General features: G+C 38.6%; 1 protein-coding gene across 6 annotated transcripts in view; it reads left to right on the forward strand.

Moving 5' to 3' along the window:
- NPAS3 (neuronal PAS domain protein 3) overlaps positions 1 to 27,674 on the forward strand; it is an 867,987-nt gene that overhangs the window by 778,515 nt on the left and 61,798 nt on the right. For all 6 annotated transcript variants that reach the window (XM_025392817.1, XM_025392818.1, XM_025392822.1 and 3 more), the window contains one exon: positions 21,263 to 21,381. In XM_025392817.1, the coding sequence (XP_025248602.1) occupies positions 21,263 to 21,381 (119 nt within the window). The remainder of the gene's footprint in view (positions 1 to 21,262; positions 21,382 to 27,674) is intronic.

The raw sequence follows: 27,674 nt of genomic DNA on the forward strand, positions 1-27,674 counted from the left end.
ACCGGTTATCCAAAAGGGTCACGACATTACTTCCTTCAAGTCTGTAATCAGATGCTGCCTTCTCAGAGAGGTCTTTTCTGGCCACGTTATTTAAAATTACGACTCACTCCCTCAGCATTTCCTATGTTAATCCTCTGTCTTCTTTATCCCCACAGCATTTCATACCATCTAGCACACTAGATGTCTTTTTTCTAAATCTTCTAATGGAATGTAAGCTCTACTAGGGAGACATTTTTTTCTTTCTCCCCCCACTCCTCACTCTCCTAACTTCAAAACCTAGAACAGTGACTGGAACCAGTAGAATTTCATTAAATACTTGTTAACTGAATAAATTCTGACACCAGTTGTGGGCAACTGGACCCCATGATGGCTTACACCAATCACGATCCATACTTGGAACTGAGCTTGCTTTCCCTGAAGAATGCAGCTGGGCATAGGAAGATGGATATGTGGGGGGCGATAAGTGCCTGGGGGAAAATTGAGTCTTTCATAGGAAAATAAAGAAGAAAGGAAGACTTTGGGTAAGAAGTCAACAGTACTAACTGTATTTTCTTTATTTCCCCTTTCAAAAGCAAGACAGATGATTATCAAATTTATCCTGGAGTCATGAAAAATACCTTAGGTCACTGATTCTATTTCTTTTCTTTTTTTTTTTTTTTCTTCACATTTTAACATCTCTGACTTTGGAGTGCATCTTACAATCACTGCCATCCAATGATCCCATAACTGGCAGTGATGTTTTCTTTCTTGGTGCTTCACAAAAGGATGGGACATCTTAAAATGGATGGGGTCTTAGAAATCTCACTTCTGATGTACAAAGTGATGCTACAGAAAAAAGAAAATCACCATCATTGTCCATAGACATGTAAAGCTGGCAGTTATGAAATAGGCCAGTCTTGACATCTCTCATGATTCCCAGGAAAACTAGACATTCTCTTTTTCTCTTGCCTTCATATTGAGAAGCTTTGATTTAAGATAATGTCTGAGCAGAGAAGCTTTGTTCAGCAGTGTCATTTGACCCAGATTGTATGTTTTTATAGCTTGAGCCAATTAGTTAAAGTGACTTTGACTATAATAGGGACCTGTGACTTTCCTCAGTATTATTGCATTAGTCACCCTGGAACAGTTTCTGGCTTGTGTTTGTAATCTGGCTCTGATTGTGCCTTTCTCATTCTGATATTTATATGATTTGTTGCTGTCCTATAAAATAATGACCTTTGAGTCCTTGAAAGTAAACCCTCTCTGATTCTCTTTATTTCAATAAGTCCTTGGCACTTGATGGCATAGTGTGAATCACATTTACTGTCCTGATTACTAATTGAAGTGGGTTGTTCTTCAGTATTTTAAATCTATATTAATTAAATGAGCATTGGGCTGGGAGTGACGAGACTCCTCCGAGTTGTACTCCCAACTCTGTTCCTGGGGAACAGGATAAACCTGGGGATGCCACTTACTCTCCCCTGCTCTTGCCTGTACATAGGGAGATTGTTCTAGATCAGCTAGCTCTATACACCTGTGCTGAATGGGCTTATGGTGCCAGTCCCAGTGTATGCTTAATTTGGGCTACGATTCCAGCCCCCGTCGCAAGTCTGGGCCTCATTAAATGTACTAATTTATCTACAAAATAAAGTTTAATAAACACGTGTGATATGGTTGGGCTGTGTCCACACTCAAATCTCATCTTAATTGTAGCTCCCATAATCCCCACATGTCATGCGAGGGACCCAGTGGGAGGTAACTGAATCATGGGGGTGGGTTTTTCGTGTGCTGTTTCTCATGGTAGTTGAATAAGTCTCACATGATTTGATGGTTTTATAAAGAGTGGTTCCACTACGCATGTTCTTTTGCTTTCTGCCATGTAAGTCATGCCTTTGCTTGTCCTTCGCTTTCCACCATGATTGTGAGGCCTCCTCAGCCATGTGGAACTGTGAGTCCATTACACCTCTATTTCTTTATAAATTACCCATGAACTCCTTGGGGGAAGACACTATCTTATTGGTCTTTGTAACCTGTCGCCACATAGATATTACTTGAGATGAGAGACAGTATCCATACAATTCACTTCTGTATCCCAACTGCCCAGCAGAGTGTCAGTGCTTCATGCATATCTGGTGAATGATCAATAATGGGAATGTGGTACTCCAGCAACTGTTTCCTCTTAGCCGTGATGGAAACCACAGCTTTTCATTCTTTCCATCCTTTGTATCATGATTCTTCCCTATCTTGTTTTTCCTTCTCTGTGTCTACTTCTGCATTTATTTTCTTTTTTTCTGTTTTTTGTCTCATTAGTCTGTCATGTTTCATTAGCATATGTTCTAGTCCCTTTTTGTGGTAAAATATACATGACATAAAAGTTGTCATTTTGCCATTTTTAAGTGTACATTTCGGTGGCATTAAGTACATTCATATTGTTGTGCAACCACCACCGCTATCTCTAGAACTTCATCATCATCCTAAACTGAAACTCTGTACCCATTAAACAGTAACTTCCCATTGTTCCCGCTGGAAATCCCTGGTAATCTTTATTCTACTTTCTGCCCCTATGAGTTTGCCTATTCTAGATATATCATAGAAGTGAATTCTCATCCTTTTTTGTGTTTTGGGGTATTTTCCTGGTCATTCTGCCCCTTCTTTTAGTCTGCATTTCCTTTTTGTTGCTGTTGTTTCTGAGCACTGCCCCCACCCAGTGATGGCTCATTTTATCTATCCTTCTATGCACCCTCAGCTGCCATCAACTGTGTAGCATTTCCTTTACATTTTCTCATTTCTTATGTCCATATATGATCTTCAGATTTTTTTTTTTTTTTTTTTTTTTTTTTTTTTTGAGACAGAGTCTCGCTCTGTTGTACAGGCTGGAGTGCAGTGGCACAATCTTGGCTCACTGCAAGCTCCGCCTCCCAGGTTCACACCATTCTCCTGCCTCAGCCTCCCGAGTAGCTGGGACTACAGGTGCCCGCCACCGTGCCCAGCTAATTTTTTGTATTTTTAGTAGAGACGGGGTTTCACCGTGTTCACCAGGATGGTCTCAATCTCCCGATCTCATGATCCACCCGCCTCGGCCTCCCAAAGTGCTGGGATTACAGGCGTGAGCCACCGCGCCCAGCAATCTTTAGATTTTTAATTCATTCTTTTAAAAAGTGTTGTGTTGCATTCAAATGTTATAAAAGGTTTAATGGAAAAAATATGACTTTAAAATGTTTTGAAAGTAGGTTTCTGTAAAGGGCTAGCTCCTAAAATGACAACACTCAAAGAAGGCCCTGAGTAGAGAGGGAATGGGAGTTCATGTTGTTAGAAGGGGTTTTGCCAGAGAAACGTTTTCCTGCTTGAAAACCACTGTATGATTTACATAAACTTATTAATTATGTAAGTTTGTGAATAACCTAAGCATTCTTGGACTTTTTCCATCTGATCATGGCCAAAAACAAACAAAATCTCAAGGAGAGGAAAACCAGTTTCCTCAATGACAAAAGGTAGGAAGGAGTCCTAGAGTTCAGTGACATAGGCACAATGATTCCTTTTTTTCTGAGAAGGAATAAGTTAAGCACTCTTAATTGATGTTCAATAGCAACTTCTCCCTGAAATCTGAACTGTTCAGAGCAGGGTGAAAGTGAGTATTTCAGGGAAGTTTTGGATAATGCAAGTACCAACCCCTTAAACACACAAACCTAAGAACATAGAGATAGATTTTATTATAGAATAATAAATACTCATTTCATAAAATCTGGAAAATAAAGTAAAAATTACAATCACCCCAAATTCCTACCATCTTTTTGCCTGCATTCTCATATATTTCTTTCTATGCGCAAAGAAGGACTGTGAAATATGTTGCAGGAGAGATGACAAAAAGCTAAACATTTATAAGTGAATTACAGTGAATAAATCTAGATTCCGTTTAGGCCATGCTATATAAGCAACAGTGGGTGTTTTAAAGTACATGGTCATAGACAACAGATCCTCTTTAAAATAGGGAAAATAAAGGTGCTTATCTCAAAGAGTGCTGTGACAACTAAATTAAATGTGTATGTAAATCACCTGGCATTAATCCTAATCCCCTCTACCTCAAAGCTGGTATACAGAAAATAACATGGCTATTGAGAAAGTCTAGTCAGTCACCCAGCTTTGAGGTTTAAAGTTATAATGGTTGCAAATTTTGGAATACCTGGTTTTGTTTTTTGTTTTTTTTTTTAAGTGAGTACCCAAATACATGTTGATTCATGCTTTTCCAGTTTTCTAGGCCTGGGAAAAGCACAGGTCTTTGGCACATGCAACCCAGAACCAGCAGCTGCTGACTTGCAGACTCAAGCTATGATGTGGTTATAAGAATAGCTTTCCTGTTCTTTTCATTCTCCTTTTTCCCCTTATTTCCTTAATGTGCCTGGGTTCCTGTTTTGTATATTTTGTTGTCACTTTGTCTGTGTAATTTTTATGTATTTTTCTCATCCCTCTTAGTCCTTTGTCTTTATCTTGTCAGCCTTCTCTAGTTTCTTTCTTACTACCCTACATCTTTCTTCATCATTTTTATTTCTTGCGTAATTCTTTTTTTTTTTTTTTTTGCATTTACATTTTCTCATGTTCACATTTATTCTGCACCATTTTCTAGTAAAACCTGTGACTATAAAATTTTCTTACCATCTTATAGTCAGGTTCACGATACCTATCCATTTCTGAAATTTATCAGCCTAGAAATCTGTTACCCAAAGTCATGTTGATGATAGCATAAACTGAAGTATTAGCGCACACCTGAATTTTGAGAACAAAGTAGTAACGTATATACATGGATTGTTTTTCCAGTATTAATCAGATTCACATGTGATATGGTATTACAGTGCCAGGTACCTAAGAAGCGCTCAACAAAGGTTTGCTGGTCAAATTTAACTTACGTTTATCAAACTTTACCTTCACCTGGATTTATTTGATTGTACAGCCTCTGAAAGTTAGGCAAGTCACATAATATTATGTCCTTCTTAGGGAAAAGGGAATGGTTGGTGAAGAGACGCATAACTGACGTAAGGGTGTAAAGCTGCTGCCAGGTGCGGTGGCTCATGCCTGTAATGACAGCAGTTTGGGAGGCCAAGGTGGGAGGATCAGTTGAGCCCAGGAGTTCAAGACTAGCCTGGGTAACATAGCAAGACCCCCATCTCTACGAAAAATACAAAAAATTAGCCAGGTGTGCTGGTGTGCATCTGTAGTCAAAGCTACTTGGGAGGCTGAGGTTGGAGGATTGTTTGATCCCAGGAGATTAAGGCTGCAGTGAGCCGTGTTTACACGACTACACTACAACCTTGGGGACAGAGCGAGACTGTAGAGCTGTCCCCAGTTGCTAAGCCTGACCTACAGCCCAAACTTCCCAATTCCGTGGCAAATGTCCAACTCCCGTGCACACTGCTGCTCTCCATATCTGTGGTCATCATCCTGCCCAGTGGTACCCCTGTTGTTATTCCAGGATGGGATTTGCTGCTCTGAGACTCAGCAGACTATTGAGCGTTACTATCCTTTCCTGTTCCTTGATCCACCCAGTACGCCTAAAAACAGATGTCAGAAATAGCTGTGGAGATATTAGCAATACCAACCACAACCATGAAAGCTTACATTTACTGGGTGTTTATCATGTGCCAAGCTAAGTGATTTACATGGATTAGTTCATATATTCCACTGTAAATGGTTACTCAAAGCAAATACATTAGAGCTTTCTAAATTCATATATTTTCTAAATACATATGCTATATATACCTTACCAAACAGTGCCAAACTGTCTAACAGAGAAAATATAGCCACATATTTAAAGAGAAAAGAAGCAGAGTCTTAAGGAGATTAAAATAAAATGGAAGTTGAACCAACAAACCTGGTTCCAAGTCCTTTCCTTCTCTTCAACGAATCACCAGTCTGTACCATTTGCCTTTCTGATGGACTCGTCTCAAACTCATACTGAGCTAGTGACATTCGGGAAGTGAACCGTCACATGGTAAAGATTGTCTTGCTCTTTGTCCTCAATGCTAAAGGTCTTCTTTCCATAGAAAGGCACTCTTTCTCCTCAAGGTATTTGCAAAACCTCCTTGTAAGACCCTCCTGGTTGCCTGTGTTCATTGTTGGGGTATCATTGGCAGATAACAACAGAATTTGGGAGTTTTATAATAAGAAAATAAAACGATTTCATGTCTAAAAAAAAGAAAAGCTAGTGTAGAAATTACATTGAGAGGAATAAATCTCATGGCCAAATATAAGTTCCAAAGAAGATAGCCATTACAATAATATTATTATTACCAATAAAAGAGAAAAAAAGCTTAGTTGTAAGTACGTTGAAAACTTTCCCTTTTGTGCTGAGTGATTCTTCTCTAGAGCCTCCCAGGAGTACAAGGCTATAATTTTAATTATATCTTGGCATTCTCATAAAGCAAACAGCCTGCTCAGGTAGTATTTATTACCTGTTAGGAAGAATACTTATGAATATGCTTCACAGATTCCAACTGCAGTGATTGGCAATGGGCCTTTTCAAGGACAGAAGGGGTGAGTTGGAACACACATAAGAGAAAAGTTGCTCATTAAGGGAAGGTTTGTTATCCAGGAACGTATAATTAAGGTGACGGTCCCAGCTTCTGTGACAGCCAACACTCGGGTAGTTGTTTGATTGCTACGTGGGTCAGGGATCAGCTCCTGCTACAAGATGTAGCCACATTAGTGTGTTAGTGAACAGGTTAGAAAGTAAATTACAGCTGCCTTTCTCAAGCACATTACTGCCGGTCTTCATTGTATTGTTTTGACTGTACATCAGCAGGACTGTGGCTTCTGAAGACTTTGTGTGACAGGTTAGGCATTTCATCCTTTGAGTAAACAGTAATCATGGTGTGAAGAAAGTGGGGCATTGGAGAATTTTTCCTATTCTTTGAGAATTCTACTCTTCCTTTTTAGTTTGCTCCAAGGGCTCATTGGGGACACATATATTAAGCCCTTTAAATAGTTCATAATAAATCTTTGTCTCAGGCTGATTCTGACAGTTTTTTAAAGAGTCTTTTAAGAGAGAATCCTCAATCATTTGTTAATCCATGGGGTGATCTTCAGACTTCGGGAAAAAAAAAATAACAGCCTGGGCTCTTGGGTAGAGAAAATACAATGTAGGGAAAAAAATATATAAATATGGAAAATCCTGAGATTACATGTGCTGCATGTATCTAAATGTCTTCTTTCTTCCCCAACAAGCCAAAAGTAAAGTGGAAAATAATTGTCAAAATAGTAAGAATTTCTATTGTTATTTTTATATTTTTGAACTTACGTGCATCTCCTAAAATGGGAGACTTCAAATCATACAGGAGAGAATACTCTTTTTTAAAGTAAGTGAATTCTTTTGGTAGAAAGATAATTTCTTTTTTTCCCTTCTTTCACCTTTAAGACCACCTCTGTCTTCCCCTAAATTACTTACATACACACTGCTATTTTACCTGGTCAGGGAGAGGCGTTCTGTTAGAGAAAGGATCGCAGATATTGGTTGTTGGCATCAACAACAACAAAAAACCTTGAAGGGCAAGACATAGCTTTCAGAATAAGGACCTTTCTAGGTTGGGTTTACGTATTTTACTTTCTGCTTTAGATATGGGCTCGTTGGTCAATTATATTAGATGTTCATAATTTAAAGAATATAGACTTGTGATTTTAGCATGCATCATTTTAACACCCCAAAAAATCACATAAAACACTTACCGGAAGAGAGTAAAAGCAATATTGTCTCTCATGTAGACAGTTAACATTAGTAGTAATCGTAATACCTGTGTATTATTTGCACAATGAATCAAAAATATTTTAAAGGGAAGAAAAGTGTACTCTCTCTGAAGTGTTTTATGTGTAAATCATTGACTATTTCAAGAAAATTTATTTAGGTTTCATTTTGCTTGTAACTGAAATGATTAAGACGGAAACTAAAGAATGCAGGCCATAGCTTTGAGAGAAACATGAGGATAAGCACCACGTACATGATCTGAACCTTTATGTCATTTCCAAAATGCAGCTTCTCAAGCTGTTGAAAAATACGGAGAACTTTACTAATGACATGCAAATGAAGTTTGTTAGGGATAAATGCAATAATAAAATGGAGAAATGGGCAAAGGACAGCCTACTGTTACTGATGGATTCATTCTCACGTCAGGTCAAATAATTGAAGACCCAGAGCAAGGGCAACCATAAATACCTGGAGTCCCTGCCGTTGAGAGGATTAACCAAAAACAATTATGACAAATGCAGTAGGAGCATTCAGCTCCCAGGCAACAAGGGATGTGTCGTGCCAGTTTTAAAAATACTTATTTGGCATTATAGAATATACAGTTTAGACCCAGAAGCCATTCAACATAACACTGAAGTGTTGATGGTAAAAAACATCAAGTATGTCATTGGAAAGCTATATTTGAAGAGATCACTTTGTTTCATGAAGCAGGAAAAAGGGAAATAATTAACATCAACAAATTTGCTTTGCCCCTGGTTTGAGAAAAGGCTGCTTCAACCCTATTTTCCCTATCACCATCAGCAATATCCTTTATCTTTTTTAACTGAAGGAAAGGAGGGTAATTCTAGAGCGAGAATAACTGCAAGCTATATAAATGGACTTTTTAAATGACTGCTTTTTATCCCCTCCACTAGGGAAGAGTATGCATAGCCTTCAAGAAAGTATACAAATGACTTAACGTCGAGTTCAGATATGGAAATGATGCCTACACATATATTAGCTGGCCAAGATTATAATGATGAAGTCCTGTTTTAAAGCAGAGCTACTTCTTGCAAAAGATTAGATGACTTTGTTTAGGTATTAAGATGGAGCAGTGGTCATTGAAACTTATTAGGATCATGAGAGAAAGGAAAATTAGCTTAATTAAAGATGTCAAAAATAGAGATTCATTAGCAAAATAACAGATATAGATAATTATTGGGTTATCTCTCATTTCTGGCTTCTCTAAATTATTACAAAGTATAAATAATGTTACTAAGAATATGCTCCAATAAATAACCCTCAATTCTTTATTGATGATGGATTTAATATGGTACTTCTAACTAAAAACATTTGAAAAATAACCATTTCAAGATGTGCTGGAATTGAGCCATAATAAAACCAACAAATCCTAGCCACCCGGTCAAATTTCTCCCATATGAAAAAATTAATTAATTAACAGAAGATACTGATTCAGGAGATATTTGTGGAGACCTGGCAACCTGAGACCCTTTCTATCTCCAGAATATACATACTCACACGGGAAAATTAAAATTGGCCATTGTGTCAGACCCCATACCTAAGATGGCAAATTTGAAAAAGCCATATCATCACACCAGATTTCACTTGAATTCTCAATAATTGTGTAGTTCTCTAGTACCTTCCAGTGAGAAAGCTCCAAAGTCATTCAACATTCACTCCATTAAAGAAATGTATCTCAGGTCAATCTTCTAAACTCTTCCATTTGTCATCCCTGTTAAGCATATGACTGCACTCATGCAAAACCCTTCCTCTGGGTCACATTAAATCTTTATTCTTGTAGGAAAAGGGCTGCCAGATTTACCAAATATAGGATTCCCCGTTCAATTTGGAATTTATATGCAATATTTGGATCATAGTACAAAAATTCATTTGTTGTTTACCTGAAATTCAAATGTAATGGGGTATCCTGTATTTTATTCAGCAAGGCTAATTAGGTGTAAACTCTCCGTAGCCACTGACTTTTCCACAAGCCTCACATCTGCCTCTTCATCCTCACTAAGACCTTTCTCCCTTGGAAGCCACTACTCTCTAACCCTCTCCAGTGCAACTGTCCAGTTCAGAGTCCTATGTCCCTGTATGAAAGAGAAGTGGTCATCATGCACTGCTTCTGCTGCCACTTCCACACTATTTCCCTAAGATCTTTGCTTAAATACTTCCTCTAAAAAAAATTAATTAATTAAAAAAAAATTTTTTTTAAAAGCATTCTTTCTCTGTTCTTAATGCCATTGGCTATCACCACTCACATCACTCTCTGACCTTCCCCAGAGATGTCAGCTCATGCTCTGCAGCCTTCCTGTGAACCCCTCAGCTCAAGGAGGCAAACAGATGTAAGAATGAGAGTTTCCATGATGGGTAACCATTCAACACATAGTTCCTTGACTGCCAAAACTTTTAAAAATATGTATCAATTTTTTTATCTTACCTTTAGCACTCTTAGCACGATCAAACCTTGGACTTTAACCAGGCTTCGTTTTCAAAATCTCAAACACCTGTTAAAAAAATTGAGCAAAAGTCACAAAGGAAAAAAGGTAGAGACTACTCAAAATAAAATTTTAGAACATATGCATTTATGTGTATCATAAACAAAAGGCAAAAAAATGGGATGTACTTGCAGGAAATATGTCAGAGTTAATATCCTTAATATATATGTAGTTCATTCAGATTGATCAGGAAAACACTAAAAACCCAATTACAAAATAGAGAACATAAATATGTGATTAAAAAATTCAACTGGCCAATAAATATGTATTAAAACATAATCCATCCTCAATAGAAATAAAAATGCCAATTGCCAGGTGTGGCAGCTCATGTCTGTAATCCTAGCATTTTGGGAGACCAAGGCAGGTGGATCCCTTGAGCCCAGGAGTTCAAGACCAGCCTGGGCAACATGATGAAACCCTGTCTCTTCAAAAAAAAACACAAAAAGTAGCCAGGCATGGTGGCGCCCACCTCTAGTCCCAGCTACTCGGGAGGCTGAAGCAGAGGATCACTTGAGCCTGGGAGGTCGAGGCTACAGCTAGCTGCCCTCTAGCCTGGGTGACAGAGTGAGACACCAATCTCAAAAATAAAAATAAAAAAATGCATATTAAAAACATGTGAGATGTTTTTACACATTTCTTATCACAGAGACTCTGGTAAATATGTTATCTTCTGGTAAATTAATGTTTACTCTCAAAAAAAAAAAAACAAATCTTTTAAGGTGGCAATAATATGAACACCATTAAATATTACTGAGAGACACGCAAACTGGAATGGTGCAACTTTTCTGGAAATCAGTTTGTCTGTTTGTATTAAGAGCTTTTTTAAAAGCTTAGACCCAGACATACTCATTCTAGAAATTCACCCTAAGAGATAAGAAAGTTGAAAGAACATTAATTTCAAAGAAATTCATCACCATGCAATGAAATATTGCATAGCCACTAAAAAATAGTGTGTTTGAAAGTGCTGTGATAATATGGACAAATACAGATACTGTAATGTTCTTTAAAAATTTGTTTAAAAACACTGATTTGCAGCCAAGGCCCCTAGAACCCCAGCATCCATTTATTGCCCTAACAGTGTCTAATAAAAGTATGGTTATTACCACATAGTAAGCTATGACTTTTTAACATTAAAAGATGAGGCAGACACAGGTGTTATCCCAATTTTGAGATAAATTTATCAATAAATGGTAAATAAGACTGCAAGAAAACACATTGGGGTCACTAGTAATAGTGACTATAGCTGGGTGATAACATTATGGGGATTTTTTTTTTAAGTTTTCTTATTTATAGTTCATGTTTTCAAAATTTTCTATGAACATATGTATTTATACAAACTTTTTTCAAGCAGTAAATAATACTCAGAATTCACTCTCTGAATAAAGCCCCTACTGCCTACCTCTCTCATGTCACCACACCCCTGTCCTGCCATCCTTTCCTAGTCTCCAGCTCATCATGTCACCAGTTTTCACTTGACTTAACCCTTTGGAATCCCTCATCCTGTTGCCTTTCATTCCCATTGTCATGGGTCCCATCTTTAGAAATTGAAGCCAGGCAACTTCTAGCTACTAAAAAATCTTAGTGCTTATTTTCTATTGATCCCAGGTGGTTTCCCTACACAGGCTGTTTCATAGCTTTCTTTGCTCTCAAAACCCTGTCCTTCTTCTACTTCCTTTATCTCAGCAAACAACTTTATTGAAATTTATTTACTTTATTGAAGGTAAGTTATTCAGAACCATTTCTGTCACACTCCTGTCTCTCTCCCTCCACCTCCCACCTTCTCTTATTCTTCCTTTTTATTTCCCCCATTTCAAAAGCTCACTTCTCTTTCTCTGTTACTAATTCAATATCCCTTAGGGTTTAAATTCTTCAATGAGCATTTCCAATGTAAACAACTCTAAGCTCTGGCCTCTCCATCAGTAAACATACTCAACTCTCTATTTTCACCCCCCCAAAATTCTCCAAAAAGAAGTGTATCATTTATTCACTGTATCCTTATCCCACTTTTTGACTGAAGCTGCTTTCTCTGGAGATCCCTAAAGACTTGACAATCCCAGTGGGTACAGCTGAGAGCATTGGACACACTGATCCATCATGCCCATTAGTTATTTCCTTGGTGGCCTATATGTCAAGTCATATACTGAAGGCAAATAATTTAATCTTGGACAAAAATTCAAGACAACTTCTTTAGAATTTCACAGTCACTACTGCATAGCTATCCAACAAATAGCTTTCTGTAAAGCCTTTTACCAGTTTTGAGCCATAAATTTACCATGAGAATCATGAGCACAGAGATGGACGTGATTCCTTCACCCAGACATCCATGACTTGGTCTCCTCTGAGATGCCACCATGTCAGAGAGGCCCTTGTGACCACCCAACCAAAATGTGGCTCCCATCACTCTCTAGTCTCTTACTCTCTGTTATTGTTTATAGCATTAATCACCACCTGAAATTATTTTATTGTTGCTCCTCCCCTAAAAAAGGTAAGCACTGTTATGAATGGTTCCAGACCACTAGTTACTCAGCAAGTATTTATTCAAATAACTGAACAAAGAAGAAGTGAGCTATAGTAAAACATTTGATGTGTGCTTACATGGGTTTCATTTCAATATTGTCTTCTAGGGTCATGTGCTGAGTAAGGGCAAGAAGTTCCAGGGACAGCCAGAAGATCAACCTTTAAAATATTAAAAGGTGCACTCTCAGTCCACATGCCTGCACGTGGAGAGTGATACTTGCGTACCAATGGTTTGAATCACTGCCTGATTTTTCACCCTGTGCTATATAGCAGTTCCTCATCACATGGTATTGTAGTTAGTAATAGAGCTTTAAAGCAAGGAAAAGGCAGAATGCATGTGTATGTGTTTGCAAGTGCCTCTGTAACCAGACTCTTCTATCTAACTCCGTTTTAAAATACGGTATGTGGGCAACATCTGTGCCTGAGATGGAGATTTGGCCAGAATGTTAAAAAAATAAACATGGCGGTTCAGCTGGATACTGGCAACCAGCTACTGCCCCATGGATAGGCCGCACAGAAGATTCATGTATATAAAATAGTATATTAAAGTAAACTTACAAAAGCAAAGAGCAATCATTGCAACCATAATTTTTTCTTCCTCTTTGGGATTCTAATTTTAAAAGCATTAAAGGAGACAGCTGCTCATGCTGTGATACGCGCTAAACAGCCTGAAGGACAGAAAAAAATATATTTGTAGCTCATAATAACTATTGACCTTTCTGATATACAATGTTCTCTGTGTTAGCTATTCAGTTCTATCAACAGTGAAGATTGAACATGACTTTTTAATAGAAAACATGGGGTTTCGAGCTGCCTTCACAGAGGTGTTTATGTATTGTTATTTTGTATTGTAGTACAAAGACTAAGTCCTGATGCCCTTTGTCTGACATGGTGTTTGTCATAAAAAAAAAAAAAGAGAAAAGAAAAAGAAGGAAGGAAATAAAAGAAACAGAAAGGAGGGAAAGCCCTCAATGTTACTGACTATGTTTCATATGAAGAATTGGCTCATAACCACTTTATAGTTGTGATAAAAGCATTGCCACACTCGATCCCATATGCAATATTGGTAATGGAATCCACGCAGCATTGCGGGAGGACATGCTATATTTTTCTCCCAGAATAGATCCCTCAAGTGGCAACATTTATAGGGAGTTTCCAATAAGATTTAAAACACTCACTTGCAATATTCATGTGGCACATCCTTTGGAGTGCATAGCCTGCTGCAGAATGGGTCATATTGGATATCATGTACTCTCAAAGGCGATCTTTACAATACTCAGTTTTTCCCCCTTGAACTTTCCTGTTGCTAGTAGTTGTGTATAGAAACACCCACTGGTAGCAGCTTGACTCTGACACTGTGTATATTTCCCCAGAGTGGTATCATCCAAACACCAACTGCAGAGCAGCAGGCAGCCAGCAAACACTCTCTTCTCCCTCAGGGGACAGTCTCACCAAGTAGTAACCCCTGCCAGGAGCAAGAAACCTGAAAGGCAACCTCATGCATTACGATTCTCATTCGAGACAGGCCAGATAGTGCCAGGGAGTTTATGCTGACAGGTGGCATTGGTTGGCAGATTATTATTTTCGTATTTTTAGGTGGGTTATTTTTAATGTTACTGTTAAAGAAGGTTATTACATCATTTTTGAATCACAATTCTTTTCACAGCTATGCTCTAGAGTTTCAGTTAATAATTCACAAGTTGGTAAACAATGCTGAAGACTCACAACTGGGTAGGGACAGGAATCAGCCCTAAGGAGATTTAAATATATCAGACTTTTTTGTTGGACTCCAGAGCAAGCACCGAAGCTGAGAGTCTGACTGCTGAGCCATAGTGGCTGCAACTGCATTGTCTGCAAAGGGCGGTATAACTTGTGACTGCAGAAAAAGGCACTGCCTCGCCACCAGTGGCCAAGGATCACACTCTAGTATACTAAGAGCCGCTACCCGCTTCAGAATTGCCCTGGCACATGGTAGAAGTCAGGCCAGTGGGATGAAAACCAACTCTCAAAAGACAGAGAACAAAGTATTCTCTAACTCTGGGAGAAATCAGGCCAACCCCCCTTTAACTACCAAACCCACTGGCCTAGAACTCTCAAAAGAACACTTTGCAGAAAACACTTCCTTAGAGATGAATACAAGGAGAGGACTTAATGATCCCCTCCCCTCAAGAGAAAAAGCCTTCTTGGGACATGATATTGTTTGGTGTGTGAGAGAGTGACAGGGATAAAGTGAAGAATTCTTCTTAAAAGAAAGCATCTGGATGTCACTTTATTTTGACATGTGTAACTGAATGCCTAGTTATGTAAAGCACAATCCTAGGCACAAGGAAGACTGGAGAACAGTAAAGAGATACAACAAAAAACAAATAAGAAATCATTCCTTTCTTTCAATATCTCATAGTCTTGTACATGGCACTATCGATCACATCTTTTGCAAATTTCCCATTTTAAAAAAATCAGTTGGGCATTTACCTTTGAAAATACAGACCCTACTTATAAAAATCAACATTTCAGGTAGTGTGCCCTACACATGTAAATTCAACCAGTTATTGACACACTGGGCCACATAGTTTTATCCATGAACATGATCATCACGTATCCAAAAAAGGCTATGATTTTTCCAAAAAGAGATTCTACATTAATGCTATATGAGTTGTCTGTTATTGGTTAACAGATTACCCCCAAATAGTGACAGCTTTAAAAAAGCAAAGATATCTCACATAGGTTCTTCAGGTTAGCAATCTAGGAGCAGCTGATCTGTGTAGCTCTGGCTCAGGGTCTTTCATGAGGTTGCAATTGAGATGGCAGCCGAGGCAGTTATCTGAAGGCTCACCTAAAGCTGGATGATCCAGCTCTAAAATCACTGAAGTGACTGTTAGTAGGAAGCCTCAGTTCCTTGCTACATTGGCCCTTCCATAGGACTGACTGCCTAAGTGTCATCCCAACATCGCAACTGGTTTCCATCAGAGTGAATGACCCAAGAGAGCAAGGAGGGAGCTGCTGGGCTAATCATACACCATCAATTCCACCCTATGCTCATTATTAAAAGCAGGTCACCAAGTTTAGCACACACCCACTCGAGGGGAGAAGTAGTAGCTCCACCTTTTAGAAGGAAGAATTTTTTGAAGAATTCATAGCATTTAAAAATTTAAAAATTTACCACAGATGTCATTCTGGATAAACATAAAATTCTCTGGGATAATTTCTATGAGAAAGATTTATTTTTACCATGCTTGGCCTGCTTTTCGGAAACTAGGTTGGGAAGATCTTATTAAATTCAGTATTTAGTGAATATTAGTTACTATATATACACAGACATACACACATATATAAATAGACGTATAATAATAATATACCCAGAGTAAAGATTCTATCAATAGATAGATGTAGCTATCTGGATACATGTATAAAAGGAACCATGCTAAGTGCTATACAGCATCAAAGTTAGACTCATCTTAGCCCTGCTGCCCTCAAATATCTAGCAAGAGAGATTAAATGGAGATAAAATAAGTGTATACATAACTGTAAGAACAGGATATTGGCAACCTCATGACCTTTGGAGTCAAACATTTGTCATATTCTTGCTCTGCCCCTATCTGGGAGAACTTGGAAAAATAACTGACTTAAATAAAGAATAAATAATAAAGACTTGGTATTTGTGTTAGTCAGTATGGGCTAACTTAATGCTACAGAAAAAAAAAAAATCCCCAAATTATAACAAAGATCTGTTTCAGTAAGGATTGGCAGGGGTCCTGCTTCACATTGTCTTCCAAGACTCAGGCTGGTGAAGTTGTTAATAGTCACCACGACAGAGGAAAAGAGAAAGCAGCCCATCATAACTGGCTCTTGAAAATTCCACCTGAAAGTGACACGTGGCTTTTGCTCACATTTCATTGACTAAAGCAAGCCATGCAAGCATCCCCAACTCCATGTGGCTGAGGAAGTGCAGTCCTCTCATGTATAAGGAAAAATTTTGTAAGGAAAAAACCAACTTGTCAAATCCCAGTGGATACATATTCATTCTAAAGTCCTAAACTGCATCCGTTTCTAGCAAGGCTGACAGCATATGCCAGTGGAACAATTTGGCTTTATCAGGATCATTGCAAAATGAACCAACACCTCTCTTGCCTTGTGCAAGTCATTTTGGGTAATTGCTCTTCAGTTCGTCCTGTGTGCACAGAACACCTAAAAATGAAAAGATTCATTTAGGCAGTGACGTGCGAAAAGAATATGTTTAACTTCATGTCTTAACAACCTATGGCAACTCCACTTCTCCTTTAAAAGGAAAAATACCTTACTTACTTTTGAGGAATAACATTTTCTCAAAACTTTTTTTTTTTTTTCTCCCTCACACATCAGGATTTGGTGGCGATTGGAGGGTTCTGACACTTTAATTATAGTGAAAGTACTTGAAGCCTACTGAAAAAGAAAGGCTCTTGGCTGGGCACGGTGGCTCACGTCTGTAATCTCAGCACTTAGAGAGGCCAAGGCTGGTGAATCCCTGGGCAACATGGTGAAACCCTATCTACAAAAAATACTAAAAAAACATTTAACAATTTAAAAATAGCCAGGTGTGGTGGCACGCAATTGTGGTCCCAGCTATTCAGGAGGCTGAGGCAGGAGAATAGCCTGAGTCCAGAAGGTTGAGGCTGCATTAACTTATGATCGCGCCACTGCACTCCAGCCTGAGTGACAGAGCAAGACCCTGACTCATTTTTAAAAAAAAGAGAGAGAGAGAGAAAAGGCCCTCTTTAAAGGCATTGGCTTCATACTCTTATAGAGACCCTGGAGAGAATACTGAAATTATTCCAAAGAAACCTGGCCCTAGTTTCAGCCCAGTGAGAACTAGATGGCTCTCAGACACCTCCTCTTTCTGTCTTCTTTACCTCCTCCTGCCCCTACATAATAAGAAGGGGAACAGCAACCACACCACCAGCTAGGGAATCATGAACAGATGTGGAGTAATTCAGATATCATTTCACATTATGGTGGCATTTGCCAACATAAAAATTATTACTACTTCTGCTGTAAATTTTCCTGTAAATTTTACAAAATATGCAAAAACTGACATTTCAAGAGCTGAGATAATTTAGGTTTATTAAAAAGTTGAGACCTTGAGATTGAGCCAAATAGAGTATATTTCTTTATTCAGCTTTTAGTTGTGTATGTCCTTTTTTTTTTTTTTTTTTTTTTAAGCTCCTAGTTTATAATTTATAGGGCAGAGCTGGGCACAACTGGGCTTTGACCACTTAATCCAGCTTTACACGTAGATTTTTTCCTGTGTCTCAGGCAGCAGATACAACTTCTCTAAATCCCAGATTTCTTATCAGAGCATGCAACAATTATGACCTGCCTCAAAAAGCTGATAGATAGAAAAGCATTTCATATCTAGAAAGCACTCTAAAATGCTTCTTAGACATAAACTGTTTCCACTGTCTTTATAGAGCACTATTCCTAAGGAGGCTTCTCTCACTACTCCATCTTCTCATCCACTCTTCGTCTCATCCTACACACATGCACGCATGCGCGCGCGCGTGCGCGCACACACACACACACACACACACACACACTTTCTCTTCAGTGCCACAGTGGCATCGCACACCACCAAGGCTGTGCTGCCTTGGATCTCACCCAATAGAACCTTCATCAAAATCATGCCTCTCACGTGAGACAGTTCAAAAGCATCTCTTCTAAAGCTGCTGCTCTCATCAGTCACATGCAGATAATCTGTCTTTTCACATGGAGACACCATTGTCACAGCTGGGATAAACCAAGTGTATTTGCTAGCCCTTGAGAACCCATGACCATGGTGTGTGAGCTATGAATAACTTTATTATAATAAACGTGGCTTCTTACTTGTGCCCCTGTCCTCAGAAGCAGGAAGCCATATGGAATTTCAGTAGAAACTGTCATCAGAAATCAGTCTCTTTCTGGGTTGCCCTGTCTCCTTCTCTTGGACTCCCCATACCCCATGCTCTTAAAATAAAGCTTGAAGACTAGTTTTGATTTTAAATATCAGCTTCACTGGGGCAAAACCTGACCTTAACACTCCTCTTACACCAGTTGTCCTGGGTACAAATAACATTGCCCCTGTATGTTTAGGCAGTTACTGTTGCAACACGTGATACGGTACCATACTCCTGCCTCATTCAGGGCACGATGCCGTGATCGGCTCCACAGCTCACGTGAAGTTTGTGTCTTCACCTAGCTGGAAGCATCCATGCTGTGGTCTCTAACATACCCTCTAAGTGTTTTACTGTGCAGTTCCATATAGAACACAATGATTTCTCACAATGCCTGCATTACCCACCCTTTCTACAAGTTTGGTAGTTCCTTCCTTACTGGGTCAGGAGCTCCAAGACCCCAGCCCTAAAACAGATTTCACTTCTCTGGGATGTTTCATTTTTCCTCAGCAATTGCAAACATGATCTTGCTGAACAGAGCTGAATTTTTAAGGCTGAGTTTGTGGTGTGATTCTGATGGCTTTGTGTTAGTTCAAGTCTCTGAGGACCAGTGCCAATAAATGTGAAAGGAACAACAATAGATTGGTATACTTTTCCATTTCCACCAGGATGAAAAAAACTGCTATAAATTAAGTCTAACCTTAAATGTATAATCTGTCCTTGGGAGGGAAAAAAAAAAAAAGGATATAGCATCTTCAAGCTCTCGGCATCCCTTACGAGAAAAAATTGGTTCTAAGGGTCTCTGATCTTGTGTTTTAGTAAAATAGAACTGCACGGCTGACTGACAGTTCTGATCTAAAGCATTTACGTTTAAGTTTTGATCTCTCTGCTTTTGATTAAAACTAATGAGCTCATTTAATTCAAAATGGGAATCTCTGATAAGAGAAATAAGGTTGATGTGATTGGATTAGAGGGGCAAATTAAACTCTTAGAGCAGAAGTTTGTGCTTATATAGTGTATTAAAAAGCTGTTGGCGTATTATGGCGTGTTAGATGATGAGAAAAATTTCATAGTAATTCATATTTAATCAGAAGAAATGAAAGTACTAAATATAACATGGCTCTGCTTTTCCCTCGAGTGATAAAAAGCTGTACATTTAAAATGACATCAGATTCATGCTCTCTAAAACAAAAAAAAAAAAAAAAGAGGAAAACCTTAAGAGAGACACATAAGAAAGGGACACTTGTCAGTGATTCCAATACCCCAGAATAGAAATGCCATAAAAATAGGAAAACATAGTCATGTTAAGATAAAAACGATATAAGAAAAGCCCCAAACCACAGATAGCAAGGTTTCTGTTATTACAGTAACTCTCATTCATTCTTCTTTCATCTGAGCATCAAGTTTAATATGAAAGAGATTATTCACCCTTAGAAATATATGGAATGCATTTCATAACTTAAAATTTAAAACTTGTTTTGCCCATTTTTTCTGTTGTTAATAACTGTTTTCACATATACTCTTTGTTACACATATTTCTTTACCCCTACTCCAGAGAAAATAAGCGTTAGCATAGGGCTACTCAAAAGAAATCCTGTTTCTTGGACAATTTTTTTTTAACTTTTGAATAAGAAAAACTTTAAAATAGCATTTAAGAAGAGTACAAATTAGAGTATTTATTAGACTTTAAAACCCCAAATTAATTTCTTTGCCAGAAAACACTTAAGTTTATAAAATACCTTGGAAGCTTGTTTTTAAAGAAAATAGATTTTTACATTGCCTTCTGACCTGTTTGCATAAAGGTGTTTTTACATCAGCAAGACTGCAAACTACCATTTTAAGTTTCATAAACAAAAACATTCTACTTAGTCTAAAAGCTTATAAAAGGAAAGAGTGACTATCTTGTTTAAGAGAGGAAACCATTGTTTCCTCATATCAGAAGCAGAGAAGTGGAAAAACAGACTGTTCTATTTGGGGGGTTGGGGTTGAAAGCTGCTCTTAAGTGACAGGAATGGAAAGTTGATATCGTGAGTAGTTTTTGTTTCTGTCTACACATCCCATTCTTATCCCTCCATGTCTTATTTATGCTTCTTACTCCCCATGATGAAGAAAACCAGCTCCGAGGGGTGAGGACATTGGTCAGGACATGATCTCCAGCCTTGAGAGTGAATCCCGAACTCCCAGTAGGCAAATGGCACAAGAATGGATTCTCGGGGAGAACAAAGAGCAAGCCTTCCTTACCCTTTATCAGAAGCATCTCTGCCTGTACCTTGGTTGACCTCATAAATCTATGGGTCCTTGTTTTTCATGACAGTTCTCTCCATGTGCACCAGCCCAGCCTCAAGTAAACTGCACTTACTTACGACTAGACCCCACTTAGACAGCTGCTGCAAGTGAAAAGGCCTGAAAAGCTCTTGTTAGAAACTGGAACGAGGTTACTCTAGACACATTAATTTTTCTTTTTTATTTTCTGCAAAGTAAACATTTTCTAAATGAGGTAAATTGATTACTACTGCTCTTAGCACCCATCAGTCATTTATTTTTAGTGAACTCAAGGATTGCACCTGAGCTGTAGCTGTGAGGGGCTGTGTAAAGATCTAAATCATGTGTGTCTGTATTTTTGTATTCCTCAGTGGAGTCAACCAGCCCCAGTCTGCTAACCACTGACAACACTCTTGAGCGTTCCTTTTTCATCCGAATGAAATCTACTCTGACCAAACGCGGTGTGCACATCAAATCATCAGGATATAAGGTAAGCTGGTTCCGGGAGGGGAGACATTGCTGTCTCAGGCCAGTCCTAGATTTTTGCATTGAATTTTCCAGCTGCTTTAGGTCCATATAATGAACACATGTGATCTTGAGGAGCGCATAGGATTCCTAGTCATCTTCCTGACTCAAGGCAGGAGCTTCTTTACACCTCTCCTTCTCACTTCAGACATTGCTGGTGCACTGAAAGCCCCAATATAGTGTCTTTTCTTAAAACATTGATTAAAAATATGCCAAGTGCTTCAGCACCTGCTGGAAATTCACTTTAATGGAGAAGGTGAGCCAATTTCATATCAGTCCTTAAGATGAGTGCTCTAGAACTGCCACTTAGGAGAGTTCCACTTCTCTCGCTTTCCCCTTCAAATTCTCCCTTTCTCTTTAGAGAAAGGCTGTCCATTTTAATAACATCTTAGCCACCGAGATTTATACACATAGACGAGAAAATCAGATGGGATATTAGAAACCTGAATTTTGAAACTGTATTTATGGAACATGCAGTCACACCTTAGCATTCATAGAATACTCGATATACTTAAGTTCCTCACAAGCAAATACCAAGTCCACAGTTCAACTCTACATTATCATCATTTTAAGGTTAAGGATATAAAAGCTTTCTAATCTCAGGAAATTCCAATGTTTCAGTTACTATAGCAACATAAATTAAGACCTATGAAATTCATGAAATGCCTTTGGCAACCTGAATCTTATCAATTTTACAACACACTAACCAATCTCAAACAATATTGATTATCTGTGGGAAGGCAAACAGAAATGGCATATGCCATCAATGTGGCCAGCCGTTGTGACCTTCCCCAGCTTTAGAATTTAGAACTTCTGATAGTTCAGTTCTTTAAGGTGACTGTTGTGCTATCGGGGATGGTAACAGCCAGTATCATTAGGTCTTCAAAACCTTACCTAAGCCATCAGGAGACTAGCCAGCTGTATAAAAGTCAGAGTCGGGCACTTTCTTTGATATTAATTCTTCAGAAAAACAAGAGAGGTGGGGAAGCAGATCCTTCCAAGAACGACCTTTAGCTGAGCTGTCTTGGAGTCTAAAAGGCACAAGTGGAGTATCCTTAACCTTTAGCAGGTGCGATGCAGAGAAGAGCCAAGTGGGCAGCTCCACCTGCTGTAGCCCTACCCAATAGAGGCTTCTTACAAAGGAGTGCATTGAGGGAAAGAAAACAGACCCTATCCTTAGGACCATTTTCTATTGCCCTGCCTTGCTGCATTCATTAGTTTGGAATTCTATAAGCAGACCACAGATGTTGAGATTCTTGTTATTCTAATGCTAGAAAGACACATTCTTTGCATTTCAGATTTTAGGAACCACGGGGTTTCCTTTCGAACTGTTTCCTGTCTCTCAGCATTCTTTCTTCACGTTTATTCATTTTTACTGGTTTGGAGGGGGCACATCCCAGGAGGGAAGAAGGGTGAGAGGAGTGATATATAGTTTCAGAAAGCAATATTAAGTATAATTCAATATTGTTTGATAATTTAACACTGATTAAAATTTTTTTCATACCATAAACTAGAGATCAGAAAGTAATGATGGCTAAAATTAATAACAGCCGGTATTTAGGAACACTGCAATATGCTGGGTATGATATAGTTCACCTGTGTAAGACCTTACAGCATTCCTATTTTTGTTTCCATTTTACACACAAACTAAGGATAGAAAACTAATTAGCATTCTCAATGTCACATGTTGAAGGAGCAGAGCCAGAGTTTGAACCTGGGGAGTCCAGCTCCATGCCACATGCACTTCACCACTAGGTTATACTACTATGCAGACAGCAAAGAAAGGTAGTGTGAGGGGGTGGCTGATGAGAGCAGGAAGCCACTTTAAATAGGAAGATCACAAAAGGTCACGCTGAGGAGGTGGGATGTCACCTGTGAGCAGTGAATGAGAAGGGACCATCACGCAAAGAAATGGAAGAAAGATGTTTCTGAAGCCACTTGGGCTTACGATTAAAGATGCCTTGCAGTAAGAATGGGCCTTCAATAAACAAAAGACTTAAAAGTGCAACCTTGAACATCCAAGATTGGAAAAGATTTAGGAGCTATTCCAGTTCCCATCAAATCATGTAACGTTAAAGTGACCATACTCCCCTGACACACCCTGTCAGCAGGTCTTTCTCAAGATACCATGGGAGTCTCCAGCTGATGCCCTACTCTCCTCCCCAGAACTACTACCAACAAAAGTTGATTCATCCTCTGTTCCCCAGTAAGATGAATCATCCAGCAGATCCAGCTCTTTCCCTCCTCCTCCTCCTCTGCAGTGAACTTCCCTCATTAATTAACCTTGTCTGAAAGTTAGTGGAAGAGCTGACGAGAGCCCGTGGCATGACACAGCTGAATAACATCCCTATTTATCTGTTCGTTCTCAGTAAGTAAATCTAGCAGCTTATAAAACATTCCAATAAAACTGGTTATCACCCCACCACCACACAATAAACACAAATAAAAAGAAACAGTGATGATCATTTCTCTGTACTCCCAATATTCCCCCTAATTTATTACCATTATATGCATCTTTTCCCATAGTTAAAGATCCTAAGATGTCAAACTTTGCTCACTATATTCTGTCCATTTTTCCTGTGATCTTGGCACATGGACCTTTCTAACTTTCTCCATCACTTTATCTGTTGTTGTTGTCATAGGAACAAAAGTACCACTTACTGAACATTGACTCTGTGGCAGCCCCTGTGCCACATGCTTTACACTTGTTTAATCCACACAACAGGATTATTTAAAATCCTTCTCTATGCCAGGCATTGTCCAAATGTTATATTCTATCATTATGCCCATTTTGCAGGTGATGAAACTGAGGTCTTAATAGGTGAAATACTTTGCCCATGTTCATACAGCCCTTAAGTAGCTACTGAAGCACCAGAATCAAATCCTCCAAGGCTGTCCCCTTAGCCCCTCTGCTTCACTGCTTAAAGGATTAAGTCCAAAGAATGGCTCAGCATGTGCTGACCTCAACATATGAAAAAGTAATTAACTTAAATTTTTAAAAGAAAAACTTCTTGCCTAATTAAGACCTTCCCTCTGGGGCTTACCATATCCCACTGCACTAGTGTATCAGTGCTTGGTGATTCCAATGCACCCAAGGAGTTATGGAGATTTACTTCTTTTCCAGGACTCCATGCCTACTCACATTCCCCATCACCAAGAGTTCTAGCCAAAGAAATACCAACCTGCATCTGCTAATGTGAGTTGCTGTTGCAGAGTTTGCCACACCCCATTCCTCAGGAAAGTGCCCTCTCTCCAATGAAGTTTCCCAAATATGAGCTGACATCCAATTGTTTCTGTCCTCATTTGCTTTGAAATCCACAGTAGCATGTTATCTGGACCAGCCACTTTTTATGCCCCAGGGGCTTCCCTGTTGTTTAGGCCTCACTGTTAGTCACATAGCATAGCACAGCTCTCATTTAAATTGCATTGCACATAGATTCTGCCTTCTTGATTAGGTCTATGTCTGGGGGAACTTGCTAGGTATAGCACATGGGGTAAAAGAAGATATGTAATCAGGGAAATTAGAGAAGGGAAGACTAATTGGGTCGCCTCCTTAGCTCCCGTCTTTGGAGGATAGTTTCCTTTGGCATGGGACTTTCAGTTTTCTAATCTCTTCTTAAATGCCCACCAGCTCCACTGTCATTTCTGAAGTATTTATTAACACACATTATGATGTCCTCATTCTAATGGCACAGTAGACAGCCTAGACTGGCAAACATAGGCAAAAAGAGAAAATCTATCATGTTTACATAATGCTCAGAGTGTCTTCAAACTCTTCACAGTGGTGAAATCATCAAATACTGGAGTTCCTGCTATGATGTATGCAAACATATTACTAAGGGAGGGAGGATGCAAGAACTCAAGATCCTTAAAAATAGTGCCCCATCTGGGATGATTTGGGCATGGATTTGCCTGTAGCTAAGTATTAAGCTAAATGACTTCCGAAATCCTACCCAGTCTCCTTTATGACATAAAGAATTCTAAAGAAAAAATAATTGGTAGTTTCACTAGTTTATTAGGATCGCTGATATACTCTAGCTTTAAGAGTATCTGCATCTAAACATGAAGTAACAAAATTAACGAGAAGGTGCTAATTAGCTAAAGAAAATTATTTTGCTTCTCTAAGCCCAAACATAGGTGTCTTTTAAATTAGAAACTTTTGTTACTAAAACTTCATAGTTGCATATGCTCTGTGGAAGAAGGTACACATGAAATTTTAACAGATTTGTTTTATTTGGGGTATCAAAGAGCCCGTTAAAGATTTGATAAAATCTATAGAGCCTCTCCCAAGGTAAATTCATTTTGCATCATTTTATCCATTGATTCCAGGTTACAAAACCCTATTTAACAGTACGATATCTTCAGCACTTATTAAGAAACCAAGTTAGTGCATCTTCCAGAACATATTCCATCAGTATCACAATAGCCCTTTCCCTTCCTCCTCATTTCTCCCTCCCATTTATCCATCCAGTGTTGATACATATTGAAGTCCTATGCCTTTCTGCCACACTTTCACCTGGAAAACTCTTACTCAACCAGTATGGCCCCACTCAAATATCACTTATTTTTTCATTTCCCCAATGCATATAAGGAAAATTATCCCTTCTCTTCTATGCTAAAATAGCATTTTGAGATTTTACTTACATTCTCTGTGCCTCATTTTCTTACCTGTAAAAGGAAGCTATTAATAGTGCCTAAACCAAAGGTTTTTCCTACAGATAAAGTGAGATAACACAGGCTCAGCTAGGCATCTTTTTTCCACTGTATGATGTACTTTCATATAACTTCATCTGAACTTCACAATAATTATTTTAGGTAATTACCTGTTTCCTCAGTTTTGAAGATAAGTAAAATGGAGACATAGAAATACAAATTGACTTGTCTAAGTCAGATAAATGATAAATGGCAAGACTGAGAAGTATCCAGATCTTCTGATTTCAAATGCCTCCTAATGTCCAATACCCAACATTGGATACTGGGTACTTTGTTATCCTATTTTCTTCCCTGAGCACCTAGCACAGTATGCTGCACGTAGTTGTCACTCAATAAATGTTGATTTAAGTGAATTGCATGCGCTCTTTCCTTCTGAAATACCAATGAAAAATGTTGACAGCTCCAAGCCCTATGGCATACCACTAGAGATCCTGCTAGTTGACATCACTATCTTTTACATGTGACTGTTGGAATAGCTATGAACTCAAAATGATTGTACCATGATTTGGCTCACATTTCTCCATCTTGCCTACAAGGATATTGCACATCTTTATCGGTGCTTTACTAAAATTGATACATACTGGGTCCATAGTGTTCCCTTTAGCTATCAGTTGAAGATTCCATTCAGAAAATGAGAAATGAGTCATGTTAGCATCACCTATTTATCATGACTTCATGCTAGCCTCTGCTGATCACAATTTTTTATTAAATTATCTTTGAAGAATTTTTTTTCTGGATATAAACATGTTGGGGCTCTCTCTTTCTGAAAATTAGGATAATACTTGCCAATATCCTGTCTTCTGGAAAAACTCCATGATTTCTCAGAGACTGCTAAGAATATGTGACATATTATAATAAGAATGCTGATTCTTATGGAGTTTTAATCATACCAGGAAAAGTATAGCCTGGAGGTATGCCCAGCACTAATGTGGGGAGCAATGTGGTAGTGGTCCTTCTCTGGAGATTTCTAAGACCGTACATTGAACCCATCAGTTAGGAGTCTCCTCCTCCTCCCAGACAAGTGTGGATGGACTAGATGCCACCTGGATGTTTCATCTTTATCTAAGATTCAGAGATGTTCCAGGTGTCCAGACATACCAATGCTTCTCCTGAAACCTTTTGCTTCAGCTTTGTGTTGTCTTGAAATGATGACTACAGCATTCCAAGTTGTGCAAAATGTAACTGTCTTGTCAAATCAATAGATGAATTTTCAGAGACCAAAAATTCTGTCAACCCATTCAGGGTTTCTAAGGCTATGCATTTATTGCCTTTCAATCAACCCAGATACCCAGGATAAATTGAAGGAGAAAAAATTTCCAGGGTGGAACTTACAGGCAGAGGTTATCCTGATGAAAAATGCAAATAGAGGAGAGAACCAATAAAATCAAATTTTTAAAATCCTATTACCTCGTTTTAGTCTCTGCTCACCTCTGCACAATTGTCCATTACAACGTGGTTTCCAGTGTCATTTTAAATACAGCCGACATTGTTTCTGATCTTAAAGAATTTATTTCCCATTACCAAGGCATGATAGTAGTTCCAGCT

This window comes from Theropithecus gelada, chromosome 7b (assembly GCF_003255815.1).
Source record: "Theropithecus gelada isolate Dixy chromosome 7b, Tgel_1.0, whole genome shotgun sequence".
Taxonomy (NCBI): Eukaryota; Metazoa; Chordata; class Mammalia; order Primates; family Cercopithecidae; genus Theropithecus; species Theropithecus gelada.